General features: G+C 45.1%; 1 protein-coding gene across 2 annotated transcripts in view; it reads right to left on the bottom strand.

The window, feature by feature from the left end:
• KIF5B (kinesin family member 5B) overlaps nt 1–21,298 on the bottom strand; it is a 795,256-nt gene that overhangs the window by 488,346 nt on the left and 285,612 nt on the right. For both annotated transcript variants that reach the window (XM_078663342.1, XM_078663343.1), the window contains exon 11: nt 12,895–13,043. In XM_078663342.1, the coding sequence (XP_078519468.1) occupies nt 12,895–13,043 (149 nt within the window). The remainder of the gene's footprint in view (nt 1–12,894; nt 13,044–21,298) is intronic.

Genomic DNA, 21,298 nt, shown 5'->3' with positions numbered 1-21,298 from the left:
ATGCAAATGTCTTTCATTGGAGTATTGGGAGTGTTGCCCCTTTCTTTCTTGCAGAGTAAGCCCATGGAGATATTTGCAATGTTTGTGCTGCTTGTGTATGGCAAGAGCAATCGATCTTGCAATTGTGTTCTTGGATACTGGCCAACCCAGACAATTGTTTGCAAAAGATACCAAGAGTTCTTTTGTCTTTCTGTATTCCTTTGTCTTTTCAATGTAATACATGACTGCTCTTTTGTGTGTACTCGCTTATGTATTTTGAATGTTTGTCTTTGTAGATGCATTATCTAGTTATATACTTTTTGTGTTGCCTTAGGTGGTTTTGAGAAATTCTGGGTGTGGATTTATTGATACAATTAATTTTATGAAGTCATAATATTGTGTAAGCACATTTATTAATTTGTTACTGATCTTTTTAATTGGTGTAAATATACCTGTATGCACTTGTTTTTATATAAGAACAATAAATTGATATATTTTTGTTAATACTTTGTTTTGACCTTGGGTTGATGATTGGATTCCCCTTTTTTAGGGTACAGTGTGTGAGGTATATTAGATGATTGTGTGTACTCTGGGGTTATATGAATTTCTGCTATCAACCCAAAGGAAGTTTCCCTTTCTAATTGACTATTTGAACCATATTCCTTTGGTGTAAAGGGGTCCCTCTCGGTTTCTCTATAACAATGAGAATCTTTGTCATGTGGCTGATCTTGCTTTGATGATCACCTGGTAGAGTGGTGGTATCGGGGGGGGGGGGGGGGGGGGGGGGTAAGTAAATATCCCTGACCAGTTTATCCATATTGCATACCCTAGGAACTGATTGCAAGGTTGCCTGGATGCGAAGCATTGGCATTTTGCATTGTGAGGTGTTGCAAAGAGGTCAACTTCTGGAGTTCCCCATTTGTGAAAAATCTGGTTGAGTTCGTATTGATTCATCTCCCACTAATGGGATGACGAAGCTTGTCTGCTCAGTCTGTCCGCTTTTACACTGTCCTTTCTTGGCAGGTGGATTATGTTTATGTTCTGTGGAATTGCCCACGTCCAGAGTTGCTGAGCCAGAGTCAAAAGTGCGACTTAATGAGTTGCTCCTTGTTTGTTTATATAAAACATAGTGGTTGTGTTGTCCATTTATATTAAAATTGTTTTCCCGTATAGCTCTTTTTGAAAAGCTTTTAAGGCTAGGAACACTGGCTTTAATTCTAGGATGTTGATGTGCTGTAGAGCTTCCTGCTGCATCCACAGTCCCCTCAGTTTGAGGTTGTTCATGTGAGCATCCCATCTGTGAGGCATCTGTCGTTATTGTAGCATATAATACTAACAAGAGAGGGTCGGAGGGAAAGTTTAATGACCACAATGCTACGTCCCCCAAGACTATTCTAAACCAACTCATTGGTAGCATTCAGTCCGAACCTCAGAATGAGGGATGAATGAATGTGTGTGAGCTGACGGCGAAATCGTTCATGGGGCACCCTAAAATGGCTAATAGGGTTCCCATCAGAGTTCCATCCTGTACCGCCCTACATCATTTGGGAATATCACTGGTAGTACACAAAGGATGACCCAATGTACGATTTGGCACAGCGTTGCCATGTAGAGATTCAGTAACCCAATGTGGTTGTTTATTAGGTAGGTATCAGGAGGTAACTAGTAAGCAGTGCTAAATAGTGTAGAAAATAAAAAAAATTCAAAAAACGTGGTGTGGTTTAAAAAGGGGTAAAGGAAGGAAAATGTGTTTAATAGAAACCTTCCACTCCCACTACTTAAAAACAGTGCAAACAGGTAGTGTCAACAAATAACTACCTTGACAGTTTAAATGGTCATGGTCGACATGTTTCTGCAGTATTACTTTGCGCCCATGGGTCACCTACTGCTTCATCAGGACCTGCATTGCTACTGCTTAATTACGTGCATAAACACAAAGGGGAAAAGTGAAAATTAAATATCACCTTAAATTCTCCTGGTTAGAAGACCGTTGGATTTCACAGTACAGCACACACATCAAAACATGGAAAGAAAAGGAAGAAAACAAGCTTATTAGCTAGTGCCTCACACACAGCTAAGGTCATGCAATGTACCTCACTGTGGCTACTAATTCATTAATTATGTTAATCACTAATCTTGTTCCCTTACAGAGTCACAAGAGAGCAGAAATACCGTTCGTGCAAAACACTCACCCACACTTTAGGAGAATGTTGCCCCACCTCACCCGGCATTAGCACAGGTACAACGGAGCCCCGCTCTGTGTGAACAAACGTAAACAAACAGACAAAAAACTGGGTTAAAAGGAAGCACAACCAGGCTGAGACAAGCCACTAGGTACTTAGTTCGTGTCCTGCGCCATATGATTCTTAGCCAAAGCCACGCAGATTGGCTAATAAAGTATTGTTAAGAATGTTTCTATATCGTGGTCTATTGCTCAGACATGTCGCATTGCAGGCGGTAATTCAATCTGAGAACCGCTCTTATAGTTGTATGTAACAGAATCAAGGTAGTGCGTGTCATTGACCAAAAATCTTACTAGCCTTCTGTGTTTGTTGTTCATGGGGATGTGCAAATAGGCATCCTTTAAGACTATAGTAACCACGTAGCCCCCTTTTTGCAACTCGGGTATTACCTCTTGCAGGGTCATCATCTTGAACTTTAGAGTCTTTATGAACTTGTTGAGGAATCTGAGATCTAAGATAAGACGCAGCGTTCCGTCGATCTTCAGAATTAGGCAGTGCGTAGAGTAATTTCCATTGTTTCTTTCCTTGTGTGGTAAGTGTTCTATAGCTTCTTTTGCTTGTAGTTCTTGTACTATTTGGATTAACAGACTAGTTTCTCGTTTGGAATGTACTTTCCTCTGTGGGCTTTTGTTTGGAGGCATCTTGACTTGTTTTATGCAGTAACTGTACGGTATTATGCTTAAGATCCATGTGTCTTAAGTGATCTCTTTCCATTTTTGGAGGACGCTCCTTAGTCTGCCTCCTACTGCTGTAGAATGTTGGAGGAACTGTTTATTTGTTTGATGTCTTTGCGTGCACGCTCTGTGATATTTCTGGAGAATGTGTTGTATTTGGAATGCAGTCATTAAGATTCTGTGGGTGCTCCCCTTCTTTGCGGAAGGCCTCTTCCATGGGGGCGTCCTCAAAAGGATTTGTCTTCCTTGTTGATATTGCCAATTTTGTTGTTGTCCTTGTTGTTCCCTTTGGTTTCGCCATTGGTAACCTTGAAGGTATGTTTGATGTGAAGTTGTGGGTTGATGGTTCCCTCTACCTGCTAGCATTCTTGATGGGTGGTTCTCTATGCATGCCACCTCTGAATTGTAGAGCCCCCATAGATCTTGTTGTTTTGTTGTCTTTCTTTAATTGGTTCAGCGTGTTGTCCACAACTCTTCCAAAGGAGCTGTTCCCCATTGAACGGTGCGTTCAGTATGTTGTTCTGCACTTCTGACTTGAATCCTGAGATCCGCAGCCATGCGTGTCTTCTTTCTGTAGTGCTGATCATCATTTGTCTGCTAGATGTTCCCAAAGCATCTAGGGCAGATTTTAAGCATGTATTTGCTATATTTTTCCCCTCGTTTACCAAGTGGCTTGCTCTCTTTTGGTATTGTTCCGGTGGGTGTTTCAGTAGATCCCCTACCTCTTACCAGTGTTAGTATGCATGTCTGTTAAGCAAGGCATTGGAATTGGCGATGCGCTATTGGTTTGCCTCACTTCTCTTGACCAATCTCCCCATAAGGTCAATTTTCTTGCTTTCCTTGTCGGGTGGTGGGCCAGTAGTGTTTGGTACATTAACCATTTTCCTGGCCATGGCTGTTATGATGGAGTCAGCGGTCACTGACCCTTTGATGTAAAAAGGGTCTTTGGAGGAGAGTTTATATGTTTTCTCTACCCAAGGCGTGACTGCCTTACATGTGGAAGGCTCCTTAAATGCTTCTTTTCCCTGGTCTAGCACACTTGGCAGCATAGGAAAGAGCTGGTTCCTTGATTGTGTAGGCATTAAAGTCTCGAGCAAAAAAATATGATTGCGGTTTTTCTTCTTCCAGCTGCAACATATATGTTTCTGCTACCTTCTTGATGACCTGGTTTTACATACCAATGGCGTCTGGTGGGGAAGGCCTCGAAGGATAGGTGTTGACAGCTTCCTCTGGGGAGTCTGTGTTGAGGTCTCGCCATTGTAGTTCTTGAACCTCTGAGGTTTCAGATCCCAGGTTGGTTTGTTCTTCCTCTTCTTCGAAAAAGAACTCTTCTTATTCCTCTAAAGATTCGGGTATCACGGAGGCTCTAAATCCTCTATTTTTTCTTTTTCCATCAAGTTTTTCGGCAGTATTTTGAATTGCTTCAAGACGTTGTCGAACATTTTCAATTGCAAAATACTGGCCATTTCTGCTTTCAGTCTCTTCTTTTTGGTCTCAATCTCCGAAGTGTGCGTTTCAGCGACAAGACTTTCTGCCCTTCTCTTCGCGGTTCACGGCACCTTTTCTGCCAACGCCGACATCGGGCCATGTTTTTCTGGTTTTGACCTCTCTCGTCTCAATGTTGATGCATCCTTTCCTTGACCGTCTTTCGACGTCTTTGATTTCTCAAGGGTCTTACCCGTTATGGAGTTCCTGTCTAAGGATCCTATGGAGTGTTTCTTTTGAGACGCAACTGCGGATGACGAGTGCTTCAACGCCGATGCTCTTTTCGGGGCCCTTGTGTCTTTTTTTCTGAACTTGTCTACTTTCTTCGAGGACGACTGTTCTCTTACCTCTCTCGAAGTTTTCTTTTCGACACCAACAACTTGGCTGTCCATGTCTGTGACGCCTTCTGGACCTATTGCGACATCGTCCTCTTCCTCGCTGGAGAGGCCCAGGTCTTGTAGCGATGGTGCTGCGCTCTGGCCCTGTATATTGCAGTTCTGTAAGCTCTTCTCTGCCTTTTGCCCTCAACGTTTTCTGGGTGAACGCTGAACATGCGTTGCAATCGTCACTTCAGTGATCCACCAGTAAGCAGAGGGCATACTTGTGATGACAATTTTGGCAAAACTTGAATGGTGTTTTGTCCATTACCACGTACATGGAGCCCCCTCTACACACATTATCATTTTAAACGTCAACAAGGTTATTGTTTCTACTGTTGGCGCCGTCCGACACCTCGATTTGAAGTCTAGTACCGTGATTTGTCGATCTTGAAGTTTTTTCACTATTTATCATCGATTCTTCACTTCAAATCTTGGATCTCCTTCCGTATCGATCCAGACCCAACGGCTAAAAAAAAATTATCTAAAGATGGCGACCAAAGGAGGAACAAGAAAAAACCAACATTGGCACAGCCAATAGGTCTCGCCTTTGGGACCTTAAAGTGTTTAGCCATGCAACACTTGATGTTGTTGCACCAAGCATATTGTGCTGGATAACTAAACACTTATAAGGTCCCAAAGGCAAGACCTATTGGCTATGCCAATGCTTGTGTAAAGACCTATTGGCTATGCCAATGCTTGTGTAATGTGTAAACAATGAGCTTTCAAAGTGAACACTGGCATAGAGCTAAAGATTGCTATCGCTCTTGTGACTTGCATCTGTGTTTGTTTTCGGAATGTAAAGATTCAGTGAAATGCCCTTTATCACAGGATGGGAAGCTTCCTACTGCGGGAGGAACCTTGTTTTCAAGTAGTATATAGGTTTGGTATTGCTATTAAGCCTTATGCTGTGTTATTTTTGTATAGGTTATTTTTTCAAAAGTAAAATGTTAACATGCAGCAGAGAAAAAAAGTACGCTTAAATTTTGCTACAGCAAAGGCACAAACAAAAGGTTGTTGTATTTTATGTACCCTTCATTTAAAGGACAACCTATGTGCGGATATACGGATATAAGGCTGAGTGTCTTTTTTGTAGTGGTTTATTTGTTATATGGTTTTTGCAGATTAGAAAGGGAGCTTGTCTTTTGTTTCTAATTGATGTATTTTATTTGCTAGACAGTCGAGGGGTGGTCTGAAAACGCCACCCTCAACCCAAAGGGATTTCAATCACTTGCGGAACGTTTTCATGATGTTCTGTTAGGGTAATCCACATTATTGCTGTGTATGCAACAGTGTATTAATGAAAAGTCCACATAAAAACAAACACAGCTGGGACTGATGTTGCTTGATGGGTGGGAAAACAGTCCTCTCATAAAAAGGGGGCCTGCACAGCAAGACTCGAGAAAAATGTGAAAATGCTGAGCGATGGAGGAAACTGGGGAATCTGTTTAAGTGCCAGGAGCAGGAAAGCTTTGCAGAGGGAAAGGGAAAACAAGCAACAGAGCGGGAGGGCCGTCTGTAATGATAAAAGATGAAGCATGGCAGCCAGGAACAGGGGGTAACAATAAACGGAGCGGGAGCTGCAGCTGCAACAATGAAAAAAAAAGGAAGCGCAGCAGTCAGCAACAAAGTACTGTTTACGTGAAGCCTTTATGGCACGCATCATGTGCACAGAACAGTCTGAGGCAGTGCTAAAGTATCATGGGGTGATGGATGAGAGACGGGGAAGGGGCATCAAGCAATGGAGCAGTGGTGTGGCCACAATAATAAACACGCTAAAAGTAAAATCACGTGCAATCGATGGTCCGAGGCAGTGCTAAAGTAACGTGGAGGGATGGGGGAGGGACCAGGAGGGGAGAGGACAGCAAGCAACGGAGCGGGTGGTGCGACCACAATAATGAACACGCTGAAAGTAAAAAATTAGTTCATCAGACAAACAATAAATAAACAAACTAGTAAGCCGACATGTACCAAGGAAAATGCCATGGAAGGAAATCAAACAGCAAAAGGAGGAACAAAGACAACAAAGGGATCATAGAAAAGCAAAATTGTACAAAGAGCACTACAAGGAACCAATATAACAAGCACGCGAGTGGTGTGTGCGTGCGTGCCTATGACGAGAGAGGAAAGCCAGTAAAGCGGGAGTGGACAAAAAGAAAACAAGCACGCGAGTGGTGCGTGCGTACGTGCCCATGACGAGAGAGGAAAGCCAGATAGCGCCTCTGCTCGTAACTGTGAGCAACCGCACGCTCTAGGCCACACAAAATGCTGTGGTCGGCTTTTTAAAGCCCACTCACTAAATGTCTTGCCAGAGCAGCGCATGCGCTGGCTCAGGCACGATCTAAAAAAGGAAGAAAGAAGGAACAAGGACAAATGCAACAATTCCGGATCCAAACACTAGATGGCGGAATAACGCACAACATGTGAATCCAGAAAAGATTCACGCTGCATAACAGTCAGTTCCTCAGAATGTGGAGATAAGTGAATGGGTGAGGAATCTGCGGTTAGAGTATCCACCAGAAAGTGCGGGACCGAAGGTAACTTATTCTTCTGATACTTTCCAACGGAACAGATTATCTAGGAAGTAGTGCTTTGTGAAAAGTATAATTATACATGGGGAATGAAGTTAGTTTTGAATTTGATGAATGATTAGGAAACAAATGAGATTATTATGTTAAAGAAGCTATCAATTACACTAATGACACTGCTTTGTTTGGTGTCTTAAAGAAAGGTGTACGTTGTGAGATTTTTGGATGTGATGGCTCAAAGTTATCAGCCCGATGGAGTGTCTTATCTGCAAGCATGCATATGTTGTTGTTTAAGAGTATTTGTACCTATCTTTTCCAAGAAATGAGAAATTGTGTATTGTGAACTGACAAGGGAACATGGAAAGGGAACTCAAGATATGAGGTGGACAGGAGAGATCTAGTTTCCGATTCTTTTAAATCTGTTTCTTGAACAACTTTGCAACCCTGTTATGAGAGCTTATGGAAGAAGCTAGCAAGGGTGTTCATTCTTGTAGAGAGGCGACAGCCACAAGGTAGCAATGGTGGGTGGAGGTTGGCAAGATGATTGGGGTGTGCCAGACTGGTCCAGTGCGCCAGTGGAGGTGGTGATGGCGAACCCTGCCCCCCACTGGCGTCACATGGGCCTGAAAGCTCGGACTAGGAAGGTTTTGAGGCGGATGCTGCAGGGGCAGGTGTGGACTGGCCCGTTTGAGGCGACGGCCATCAAACGGCATGTCCATAAGGGTGTTTTGGACATCAGCCGAAAAGTTGGCGGACCTCAACCAGGCGTGGCGACAAATCGCCACCGTCGTTGCCATCGCTCTGCCCAGTGAGTCTGTGGTATCCAGCCCACACCGGATGGAATACCGTGCCGCATCCCGACCCTCCGCAGGGGCTTGGGCGAGTTTAGTCCGGGCCTACTCCGGACATTGTGGCAGCAAGTCCGCGACCGTGTCACACAGAGTGGGTATAACGGCCCAAGAGGCATGCGGTATTGACTGACCGCAACACCAAACTCAGGGAGGAGAATGCCTTTTTCCCGTATTGCTCATACCTCTTGGATTTCCGATCGGGGGAGCCGTCGGGAATGCAGTCTGGGAGTTAGTGGCCTGGATGACCAGGCTCTCGGGGGTGGGGTGGGTGGAGAGGAAGCAAGGGTCGCCCGGAGCCGGGCGGTGGCACCTGGCCACGTTCCTATCTACAGGCGGACCTGTAGCGGGCTTGGACCAAGTGCCCAGAAGAACATCTGACAAGGCCTCACAAAAAGGCAGCAGGGGCTCGGCCGAGCTTGCCTGTGGTTTAAGGACCTCGGGGAGGAGGTTAGTCCTCACGGCCGCGACGGGGAGCTCAAGGCCTTGGCAGCCCACGTCAGCACCACACTATAGGCAACCCCCTCCTCCGTAGCCACGGTAGGAGGGGAGAAAAAACAAGGTCGGGCGAAGTGTCCAGACCACTGGCCTCCCCAAGCTCACCTGTCCAGTCCTGAGAAGACTGACACTCATGTGCCAGAGGGTCCTCGGACCCCTCCCAATCCCCCTCGTCACCCATCACCTGGTACTCCGGTTCAAAGGATGGGGCCGGGGCGTAGACTTAAAAGTCTCCCATCGGCGTTGAGAACAGCGACGAGCAGCGCCGCTCCAACGCCGGACCCGAATCGAGGGTAGGACCGGGGACGGCGCCATCCTGGGATGGCGCCGGGGGCGACACCCTGGGGGCCGGCGAGGTCGTGAGGTCGACCGGCGGCGACAAGGATCCAGACCCGGCATGGCCCTGTGGCGTCGGGACTGAAGTCGCCGACGGCATTGGGGCCAAAGCACCCGACGGCGCCGGTGCCGAAGCACCCAGCCCTGGTGGGGACCCAGTCGGGGCCGCTAGGCCCGAAGGCGCCGCGGAACCCGACGGAGGAGCGACCGACCTCATGGCCATGAGGAAGGACTCTATCTCCTCCGGCGTTGCGTGCTGCCCAGGGACCGGCGGGTATGGAGCAGGCCGCGACGCCTGCGGCTCCGGCGGAGCCGCGGGGGCGGTGTCGCCCGAAACCCTGGCCACGTCGCGTGAGCGTCGGTGGGAATCAGAAGAGCGATGTCGCCTCTTCGACTTCTTGTGCCTCTTACCTGAGGACTTCGAGCCCGAAGACTGATGACTCCTCCTGGAACTGTGGTGACTCCGGCCCCGCGACCGGTCCCTCTACCTCCTTCCGGACCGGGACCTCGAGCGGCGCGGGGCTAACTGCCGGAGCTCGAGTCGCTTGCGGGACCGCTCCCGTCTAGCTTTGGACGTCAGGGCCCAGCAGTCGGAGCAGGACTTGTCGTCGTGGTTGGGGCCCAGACAGTGAAGGCACCGGCGATGGGGGTCGGTAACCGACATCAGTCGGCTGCAATCAACGCAAGGTTTGAACCCGGGCATCCCTACCGGCACCGTCTGAGTCGAGAGACTTCGAAAGACGATCAAAAAGGATCGAAAAAGTTAGTCAAAAATTGACTAGGGTACAACTTTTTCCGGATCGGTGCTTGCTGGCACGGAAAAAAGAAGAACTGACGTCAGCGCGCGAGGGCGGCGTCTCAGTACTCCGGCGACGTCATCCCGGCGCCAACGATGCCGACGACGGACGTGGTGCCGCAGACGCCTACCGACGTGCAAGGGTACTGACGCCTGGGGATATTCTAAGGTAAGGAATCTAATACTAACTTGTTTCTTTCAGATACTATGTCCTTCCCCAAAGCTGTGCGCATGTGGTCTGAGGCTCCCTCCCAGAGGGGACGTATTTTGGGGCAGGTCCACAGTGTATGGTAAAATGTGGCCTTCTGACCACAACCCTTCACACACCGGGTCACCAGGTCTAGTTCCTATTGTCGCCAATATTGTCCCTGTGATGTACGAGCGGTGGAGTACCCTAAGTTGAATCAACCGAAATCTCTCACCGCTGATATCCAGATGAGGTCCCATTTGTCAAATCCGGGCTGAAAGCACACCCTGCCCAGCTTCTGAGTGGACCACAGCGATGTGGCCTGCGTGAGCACGCCCACCCATCCCAGCCGGGAGGTAACTACCCACCAAATGTCCAATGTGTGGGTCCGAAGAACCTCCCCTTGTTTTTCCTGTCTGTAGTGTATAGGGCCCCCAGATATCGGGAACGGTCAGTTTGGTATCTATCAAGGGCATATACTGGGTCATCCAGGGGGTGATGTATCCAGTGATGGACAGCCACCAATTGTGCCGCCCAATAGTAGCGCTGAAGGTCAGGAAGTGCTATGCCCCGTCGTACCAGCCTTTCGTCGATTTCTGCAGTGTAATTCTAGGGGCTTTCCATCCCACAGCAGTGTGCGGATTTTCCCCTGACAGCTCTAAAATACGAGTCCGGGACAGTTGTGTAGTACATAAAGGAAGCGAGGAAGGGCTAGCATTTTAAATAGTGCCGCCCTCTCCACCAGTGTTAGAGGCAGAGACCTCCAATGCTTCACATCCGCCTGTAGCCTGGCCAAAGGTGGGGCCAGGTTGGAGCTGTAAAAACAGTCTGGGTCTGAAGTGACAAAAATCCCCAGGTAGCAAAATCCCTCAGTCACAACCGTTATAGCGCAGCCTGCCGGAAGGCGGGGCACCGCGTCCCTCAGCGTAAGCAATACTGACTTGTGCCAATTGATTGCATATCCAGAATATTTACCAGAATTCGTGAATATGTCCAGCACCACACTGATTGATTTGTACGGCGATACTAAATATAACCGAATATATCATCCGTGTAGAGAGATATTCAATCTTCCACCTCAGCTGCCCAAGGCATCCCACGCACCATCACGTCTCTACGCACCCAGGCCGCTAGCAGCTCCAGCAAAAGAGAGAAAATCAATGGGGAAAGCAGGCACCCCTGCCTAGTACTTCTGCGTAGCTCGAATGTCCGGGATGTAAAACCATTAACTGTCACCTGCCCCAGCACACCGGTATACAGAAGCTTTACCCACACAATGAATTTAGGGCCCAGTCCCACCTTCCCTAAAACTTCAAACAAGTAAAGCCATTCTTTGGAGTCGAACGCCATGGAGGCCCGCATTATTCTTAACTCCACTTTTAAGTGCCTTAATTGCCTCCTGCTGTTGCTGGTCTGGGCCGGAAAACAGAATAGAGTAAAATTGGAGATTCTAAAGTTAAGACACTGACCAGGGAGGGTTGAGCATACTGGATCTACAACTGTACCACATGTCATCTCTCCTCCAATACGCAGGGCTTTGGTGCACAGAGGGCTCAAAGATAGCATCACATGCATTGGTCTCAATGAGGCTGTCTCCCCACTCAACCAATGTTTCTTTGCTGTCGGCGTCATACATAAAGCTGAAGTGCACGGAGTAGTGGTGATGGTGTCGGTGTTGCCTTTTCTGCCTGGATCTTCCCTTTCTCAAGTTCTTTCTGAGAGTAAGCAAGGATTTAGTAGAGAAAGCCCCTTTTCCTTCTCGTTTTTTGCTGTTTCCCTTTCACATGCTGGGCCCACAAGTCTTCCAAATGTCCTCAGACAAATCTTTTCTCTGACCTTAAAAGCTCTTCCAGTTATTTAATATCTGAATAAATAATTGGGTAGAAAGTAGGTGGTTGGGTAGTAAAACACACACACACACACACACACACAGATTTTGTGGCAGTCTTATTCCCACATGAAGTACATTTCACAAAAAGTCAAGGCATAGCACCTGAAAACTCCTCACAAATGTGCAAAGATGTATAAAATGTTGAGTGAAGTGACGAAAAAGGAAGGAATTAAAACCTCTTAAATCGCACTGAAATGTTCAAGGATCTAGATAGCATGAGCTGGAAAATAAAATCTGAGGATCTGAGGCAAACAGGCAGGAGGGTGCCTGATGGGATATGGAATTTACTGGACCTTTAAAAGAGCAGTGTCGGGCACCATTTTTCTCTACTGATCCAGAAACGTCTGCCGTAGCTCTCCAACACTGCACTGACTCAGACTCGACACCGGAAATAGAGTTGTGGTGACCTCACTAGAGCCATACAGAGCCAGCTGCAGCGTCCACCTTGGTACCCTAACATCAGTTCTGTCTTTTTCTGCTCCTTTCGATAGGGTTCCAGAGCTCCCTTCAATTGAGGTGAAGAGAGTTTGGTCACTAAATGGTTTCTGGTGCAGTGCTAGGGATAAGTTCCCACTTAAGTAGTCACAGTTTAGGCTCTCCCGTAGGAGTGATGGTCAGATATCTATCATTGATCCTCACAAGTACGGTTTATGGTGTCTCGGTTCTAAGCACGACTCCTTGTCAAGTGTGCTATGCTTCCACATGAACCCCAAAGCTATCAAAGAACGGGAGGTCAGATTTTTGGAGGGTAGCGCAAGAGATGATCATAAGGTTATAAACAGTCATGATCAAAATCTACAGCCAAAACAAGATCCAGGTGCTGCAATGCTGCCTTCTTCAGCTGTTCTAAATTGGCTTTTTCAAAGAGAAATTTAAAGCATAACTATTTATTACTATGGAGGTGAAATAAATGGAATTTTTATAATGTATACCTTTAATAAACATTTCAGACTTTCCTAAACTGGGGATTGGGAGGGCTAAGATCCCAATCAAAAATTAGATTTTCTGCTTTCCTTAAAAAACAAAATTGAGGCATCACAAATGTTTCTTACCATTTCGCCATCTATTGAGCTCATTTTCAAGCCACTGTATAGTACTCCGAAGTGTCTTGTTCCTCTCTTTCTCCTTTTCATATTTCTTCTTCCACTGCTCAGCAGTGAGCTCCACATTGACACACACAGTGTTTTTAATAGTTTTGGCTCTACAGAACAAAGTACATTAAATTACCAAAACACATTCCACCACATAGGAAAAAGGGCACCATTTTGCTACCTAGCAGTCATTCAATAGTTTGAGAAAAGATAATTAAGAGGGAAACAGGCTCTTAAGAGTCAACAGTCTATTGGATTACATAAACATAATAGCACTAGCTTTCAAACGGAGGATTCGGAAACACATTTTGAAAATTATTTTAGACTGTCCGGTTTGTGTACTTGTCCATTTTCTAGATTACCCCCCTGACATGCTGAAAAGACCCTTTGGTCGCCCAAGGTCCTGAGCAACTTTCAAGTTCAAGAGAGATATTACTTCATTCTGGCAAGCAGTCGCTGCAGGTAAGAGCGGTGGGGGCAGGTGAGGGGGGATTTCGAGAGACAACTGTGAGGGGAAATTAATTATTTATTTAATTGTCCCCTGTGGTCTCTCGAAATGCCCCCTCACCTGGCCCAACCGCTCTTACCTGCAGCAGCCGCTGGCAAGATTATTTGGGTGGCTTAGATCTGAACCAACAGAAGTGAACCCATTTAAACAAACAAAATGGCGCAGAATTATTCTGCTAATCCAACACTGAATAATGGCAGTTTTTCTTCAACCTAGTTTATCTATGATTGAATTAATTCACAGTTTTTGTACTCACCACAATGAGGTTTCTCTATTTGTGCACTGTGAAAGAATAGGTCTATTTGTCTGCTTTAAGTGCTTTCTGAATGCCAGCCCCATACTGCAAAATTAAATTGGTGGAATACCATTCTTTTATGGTGAAATTTACTTTTGCAACATGTTTATTTCTCTCATGGATCTAAATCTCTTCATTCCATTAAGATTCTCAATCAGAGTAAAACGGTTCTAATTATTTTACACTCATCATTGGACATGTCCTTTTAAGCAATCTCTGAAATTCCTTCAACCTGTCTTTTGCCTTCAGAAGACTTAACTCTCTATAACAAAACTCCAAATGAGGATTTACCAGTGTTTTTAGGTTTCTCCTGGCGTCCACTGCGCAGGCGAAATCTTATGTTAGACAGTACGGGGCTTTGTCCCGCCTCTCTCTTCCATTGGCTAGCTCCATAAATGGAGGCTAGCCATTGGAAGAGATGGTTGTCAATCACTCTTTCCCCCCGTCACGACGCGATTCGTGGGCGTTTCTGGGTCTTTTTTTAAGCCCCGCCCCTTTTCTCTCCGTCATTGGCTGGCAAACAATTTTCCATAATATTGGGGCAGACACCGCACACTTCTCCGATATGACAAGTCAAGATAAAGAGGAGAGGAAAGTGCTTACTGTAGGTGCAGCTGACAAAAATATTTTCCTTAAGATCCACTCGCCGACTTTACAGGTTTTTTTTTTAACTGGATAATCCGCAAAACGTGTGGGTATGTATGCAAATTCACTCTCAGGAACTCACCCTTGCTTCGTTCGGCGATTCCAAGTAAAATCTACAAAGTCTCTCACAATTACATTTAGAAAGTTTTTTTTTGTTTTTTTTAAATCAACGGAATAAGTGTGCCAGTTAGTTGAGACAATTGTGTGAAAGAGGGGCACGAAAGCTCGACTTTGGGCGGGGCATTTTTGCACTGTTATCTCCCATCTGAATGTTTGCGCCTGTGCGCCCCTGGCACAAACAGACACCCATCTGGAAACGTGAGGGCCTGAGCCAGCGTTCAGCCCAAACAAACCTCCCCCATCACACCCCGCCCCTTCAAATGCATCATATCCTGTATGCAGTGTGGCTTGGTAAGTTTAACGCTCTCGACTGAAACATATGTACTGTGCAGTCCTCGGACTCGAATACAGTTATAGCCAACTCTGTTTCCAAGCGGTGGTAAATTAAGCAACATAAATTGGATGAGAGTAACGCGTTTCATTTATAGCGCCTGGAAACGACAGAAGGAGGGAGAGAAAGACGGAATACCTCACATAGGCAACCTACAAGAGTCACGGGATTAAAGAGGCATAGGGTAGATTTAACGCTCCGAAGCTTTGATTTTCGGCCTTAGGCTTCTAAGCCGAGTTTTTAGCACTGGCACGCATTCTTTTACAAATTAAGCACTATGAAACTAAATATGTCAATGAACTGAGTCTCAAGTGATTTGGATGGCTGGCTGAGTATCAATTTGCCTGTGAGGGGTAAGCACGAATGCTGTGTTTTGGGGAGCCGAGTGGTGCACGTGTGTGTTTTAGCAGTGCCTGCAGGGGTAACGCAGGCGGTGGGGGAGGAGGGTTTGGGGGGGCGGGGCGTCACGCAGGGAGGTCCCACCATCCTTGGCCCCATACGCTCTAACAGGTGGATATTAGGGAGAGGCAGCAGGTGGGCCCCGCCATTTTACGTTAGGCCTCTGTGCCTGAGCGTGGCTCATGATGCTTCGGAGAGCTCTGGCGGTGCTTGGAAATATGGCAGGTTCATTTTTGTAGTCTTTAGCTGCGGCGTGGACCTATTGTATGTTTTAGGCGAGATTCAGATTATAACACTCTGGTCTAGTCAGTGCTTTAAATGGAACTGGAGAAGTTCAGGTACCTGCTTCCGCCTGAGAAGTGTCGGTATTTTTCCATTACATGCTGAGAAGTGCTGGCACTCTCCCTTTCAAATTAAAGAAGTGCAGGTACCGGACAGTGCCTGCACATTTGAAGCACTGGGTATAGTGGAACCTAAATGTGCATTTGAGTGCCAATGCGGACATTGAGGGTGCATTTAATTGATGAGGGTGTTTGAGTGCCAACGATGAAGCTAAGGGTGCTTTCGCGTGCCATAGATGAGGGTGAATTCCAGTGTCAAAGCTAAGTCTGAGGATGCGTTTAAATTCTGAGGGTGCATTTGAGTGCCAGAGCGGAGGTTGTGGGTGCATTTTAAATGCTGAGGGTGCTTTCGAGTGGCAAAGATGAGGGTGCATTCGAGTGCCAAAGTTGAGGAGGCCATTGCAATTTCCAAGCAGTGCTATCTGCACTTTTTCTTCCTAAAACACATGAATTCCTCAGCGAGTCCTCTGACACATTTGTAGTAAAATTTTTAATAAAAGGATCGTTGCCAGTCATCGCAAAATCAGTTCACAGGACATGGAGGCGCAACAGCAAGAGGTAGCCTTCTGCTGGATCTTCCTGCAGTAAGCTGAACGTTCACCCCCTGTCCGCAGAAGAGATGACTAAAGGTGCCTTGGCTCTGAAGCCTCAGCTCTGGAAAGGGTTTCAGTCCACGAGTGAGCATTGCACAGGGCAAGAGAACCTAATGACAGTGGCCGCAGCCAGATTACTGAGAACTGGATATGTTCTCTAGCACTGGCTTTTGAATCCACATAATCCTCACAGTGGAACCGCTGGTGTATATTGACAGAGCATAATTAACTTCAAGTTAATAGAGCAGCCTGGCTTCCTCACTCCGGCCTTCCCAGCTCCAGCTGATTAACCCAGAGCGAGTTATTTACCACGTGTGGTAAATACCTCGTGTTCTGAATTATCAAATGGAGCATGGATTGTAATGTGCAGAATCTGTTTTTACCACAGAATTTCACGTTTTGCCACTTTCTTCGGTCTTGCTTCACCGGAAAAAAATTGGCAAGCGCGACCTCGTGGAATCTGAGGCCGTCATTATGAGACCCCAGTTCTTGGTGTGATATTTATTGCTTCTGATCAAATCTGACGCGGCTGAGTTGGAATTTCAGTTACGATAAATATATATTGCTAATTTTTGGCTAATAAGGTGGACCTTGGAGCTTACTGCACCAAAATCTGCATGCTCCAGTAAATACTGAGCTTTTTCCTCCAATATACATCTGGAGTGTTGACCTGCCGATATTTATAATAAAACTCACAATTTTGATGTGCTCAACCGCAGTTACCACACATATCACAATAGGCCATGCCTCATGTTACTTGTAAGGAGTGCCCAATAGTGACTGGATTTGATGGAGACTGCCAGTGGTATTTCTCTGATTTGGTAAGATGACGTGTTTGAGAAGAACATATTCCTCAGATGAGAGAAAAACTGAAGGAATAGAGTGTTTGAAATGGTGTAATCTAGGTGGGGTAGGGGGCTGAAAAAATGTTGGGCGAAAGGGGTTGAAGGAAGGTGTGACTCGAGGAACCAAGGGACCAGTGCAAAGAAGATCAGAAAATATCAGGCATAAGGGACTCCATGTGCTATATAAAAAGGATATCTCATACGTTGAGAGGCAGAAGAGTATTTTGGTGTGTTAAAGAAGCAGAAGCATAGGGCCCCGAAGGCGGCGGATATCTGTGGTTTCTATGTTTTGTGAATGAGGAAATGTGTGATGTAAGCAGGACCATTCACAAAACAGACTGACATGTACTCCGGTGTCCGAAATAGATTTGATACATTTATTAATATAAAAAGTGGTTACGAGACAGCAATAGCTATAGCTGTATGTGAGTGTGTCCTTTTTTCCGGGAGATTCCCATATCTGCTCGTCTTACTGCGCCATTTGTGGTGGGTATCAGCCCCTACAGCGTCGGTGCCAGAATTCCAGGAATGCACGGTCCAGGAATCATAGATTTCCTCACTGGCAAAATAGAACGCGGCACACTTTGCTCTCCGATATTGAGCTTATTGTCAGCACGTTTCGGCCTTGTGAATAATGCTTTGGATCATGGCAACAAATGAAATACTATTGCATTGCGGGATCTTCTGTTGTAGTTTTACAAATTAGACCTTATAATTCATTTACAAGTCCAGCCTTTAGTATGCCAGCATTCTTTCTCCCTATTGTTCAGGGTGAGAAAAATGAAAAACACTGTCAGTCAAAACAAGTTTGGAGCAAAAAGGTTTTTTCTGCATTGTGTGGGGTTCTGTCTGTGTGTGTGGGGTTCTGTGTGTGTGTGTGGCTCTGTGTGTGTGTGTGGTGCATGTGGCTCTGTGTGTTGCTGTGTGTGTGGGTGCAAATGCAATAGGTCTCGCATTTGCGAGAGATTAAGCTATTGGCATTGTAAATGACAATGCCATTTATTTATCTGTTTCAAAACCAACACATAAATAAAAATCTTGTCATTTACAATGCCAATAGCTCTAACTTTTGCAAAGGCGAGACCGTTGTATTGTAAATGCTTGTTTTAAGTGGCATGTACACTCACTTTTTCTGTTTATAGCGAATGAATCAAAAATCCATATTGCCCCCTCCCCACAACATCATTCACTATAAATGTAGGACTCTCTTTATGGAATACTTTTCCTTTTGCATTTGTTAGACAACTATCATCTTTCTTTAAATCACAATGAGTAGAAACATGAAAGATCTTAATATTATCTAGAAAAGTTCATATTTCACGTGTCCGCTCCCAAGCACAAACACTCATGAAAGCATTTTACGGAAACAGGTGCCTACCACTCAAAATATAGAACTTCATATCCCTTAGTACATACTTCATTTACAAGCATAGCATGTTTTATTTAATCCGTTCCTAACCCTATTTTGAACCAGACTTACTCTTAAGGATGTTTCACTTACTTACTGCTCTAGTAATAGTGAAGGTAACAAAGGCTTCAAAGAATGCTAAGCAGCTCATATAGGTTAATCCAACTGCATTGGTTTTTAAATACCCAAGCGAAACTACATCCGATAAACATGCCACATTCTCGTCAAAAGGCATGTTTTCATGATATTTTTGGACTAATCTCTCACAGATGGCCACCATGTGTCCATAAATGTATACAATGTACACAAATCTACTCCCATCTTTAAGGCAGAAGTGCTAAAATCTAATTTACCTGGTCGCTATGCGGTCCTCCTTTCTACCGCTTTGTCACAAAACTTTTATAAGAGCAAGCACCGGTTCCAAAAACCCCAATGATAGTGGTCCACAATAACCAGGGACATTGAGAGGACTATATGGACTTCGCATGGTCCTTGGTTTGAGCCATTCCCGTCATAGGTGCTTGGCCCAGCTATGCAAATAGGATACAGTGTTTACCAGGAGAAGTGTGGAAATGCTGAGTGGTAGGAAATTTGTGGATCTCTGAACTCAAAATTGTGGTTTGCATCCCAATCTGGGTAAGAAAAGTAGTGAGATCCACCTAAATCGCATAACCCTGGAATTCCCTGGGTGCCTACATATGAGGAATGTCCGGGGTTAGGGAGTGACTACGATGAGGACAAAAGTAGTTTGTATACATGCTAACTTTGCAAGGACGGTGATCTACCCGAACACATATGGGCCATCACGGATGTACATTATGCTCCAGGATGAATGCTGTCCTTAACTGAAGCAGTGGGTAACCGTGATGGAGCTGCCAGAGTGCTCTTAGCAGTGGAGCAAAGGGATCGGAGACATGGCAGGTTATGACACCCCTCACCACCTCTCTTGAAAGGTCCCAATACCAAGAATTTGTTTCAGGTCCACAGCCCACCAGCGACACAAGGCAGGTAATTACTGCTGGCCATTTTGATTTATAAATAAAAGCTATTTTGCGCTACTTGATTTTAATTTTATTTACCCATCTCTGAAGTTCTAGTGTAGACTCGGAGGGACCAGAATAGACAACTGCTACAATCCAGGAACATAATTTTATTGGAAAAGGTATTCCACTGTTATGATGCAGCAGAGGATGCCTTAAACAAACTAGAGTCAGATGATAAAAGATACTGTGTTTGTTACCAACGAGGATTTTCTTCGCTGACTAGGTTTGAAGAACTGCCAATTATGAGAGATGAAAGTGATATGTGGCCAATGAAAATGTACGGGGGACACTCAAGGACCAGACAGTAGATTCTTAATATTCACAAACTTTAACTGTCTGAGTTGAACTGCTGGATTCACAGCTCAAATGTTTTCTCCAGGTTGAGATCAGAGAAACAATCCCCATAATAGACTATTAAAACCATGGAAATGAATAGCAAATGTCACACCAGTTTCAAAGGGCTTTGCTGGCTGTAGTAAAACAATTTATATTGAGTTCACAATAGTATGGCATTCTGGCATCCTGCAAGTAAGGCACACATTGTTTTATCATCTTCAGAATTAGGTGCCTTAAGAGACCTCTATGCAAGATCAGCACTTAAAAAGCAGAAAGCAAATTAATAGAACTAAGCAAGTAATTTAAGTACCACACGTGTCAGTTATTAAGAACGGTCCATCTGATGTGGTCATAAACAGTATGTTCATGCACACAGTAAGGAGGAAAAGGTCTTTAAAAAGGAAAGTAGCAAAACATTTTTAACATATAAAAATACAGACTACAAGCACCATGACAAAGTAAACTGTGCGACTATTTGTATTTAAAAACAAAAGAAAGAAAAAGTAGATTTAAATTCACGTTATGCTTCTTTTCTTCAAGAACGAAAAGGTAATGTAGCAGATCCCATCTTTACTACGAGGCAGAAAACAGGAAATGAGTTAGCTATGTGTAGGGTAAGCATGCAGAAGCTTACTGACAGCTTATATTCACAAATGACTGCCCATTATCTGTATGCAAATGACACACAGCTCAACTAAAGCCTGAGAATAAGTCCACCAGATGTCATAAATAGCTCTCTTCCTTTCACAGATTCACTGCTGAATGCAGAAAACTGTATGTGCCTGAAAGGTGAAAAACTAAAATCCTGTTTGAAGATCTCCTCAATACTGGTCCTTTTCCTTAATCGTGGCTTGTTGATTTGGGCCATTCTCTAGCCACTGTGGATAAAGCATGCAATCTGAGAGTGACCTTGAATAATCTGGGATCAATCTACCATTTATGTTGCTAAACGGAGTTCCTCTGCGCTCAGAACATTATTTTCCTCACTGTGGTCATATCCCACTTGTAGTACTGTGACAGTCTATTAAACCAGCCTCGCCAGGATCTAGCTATCAAATTTCCAGATTACAAAGCTATGCAAACTACTTGTTGTTTGGTCTGAAATGACTCCATCATCTCACACCGAAAGTCTTTCAATGGCTCCCTGTAAAATAGAGTTCACTTTAACTTTTTGCATTGTAAACAAAGCACTCAATGGTTGTTTTGTCAACCACTTTGCAAGTTGGACTATCCTTTTTCTACTAATCAGTACATTCAGGCCGGACAACCTGGGTCTTTCGTCTAATCAACCTATTGAATACAAGAAATTTGGGGGTAGTTCCTTCCACCAAAATTCTCTACATCATACCCCAAAAGCAAGGAGATGCTACTTTAGAGTGAATAATAAACCTTACAAAAACTCCAAATAAAATAATTATCCTACGAGACAGATTTATGTTCTTGCATGACTGAAGGTGGACTCCAAGATGTCCCAAAAGGCAAAGGAGTGCTGAGGCAGTAT

This window comes from Lissotriton helveticus, chromosome 10 (assembly GCF_964261635.1).
Source record: "Lissotriton helveticus chromosome 10, aLisHel1.1, whole genome shotgun sequence".
NCBI lineage: Eukaryota > Metazoa > Chordata > Amphibia > Caudata > Salamandridae > Lissotriton > Lissotriton helveticus.
Note: the sequence above shows the minus strand (reverse complement) of the source record. Positions and strands in the feature narration are given on the sequence as shown.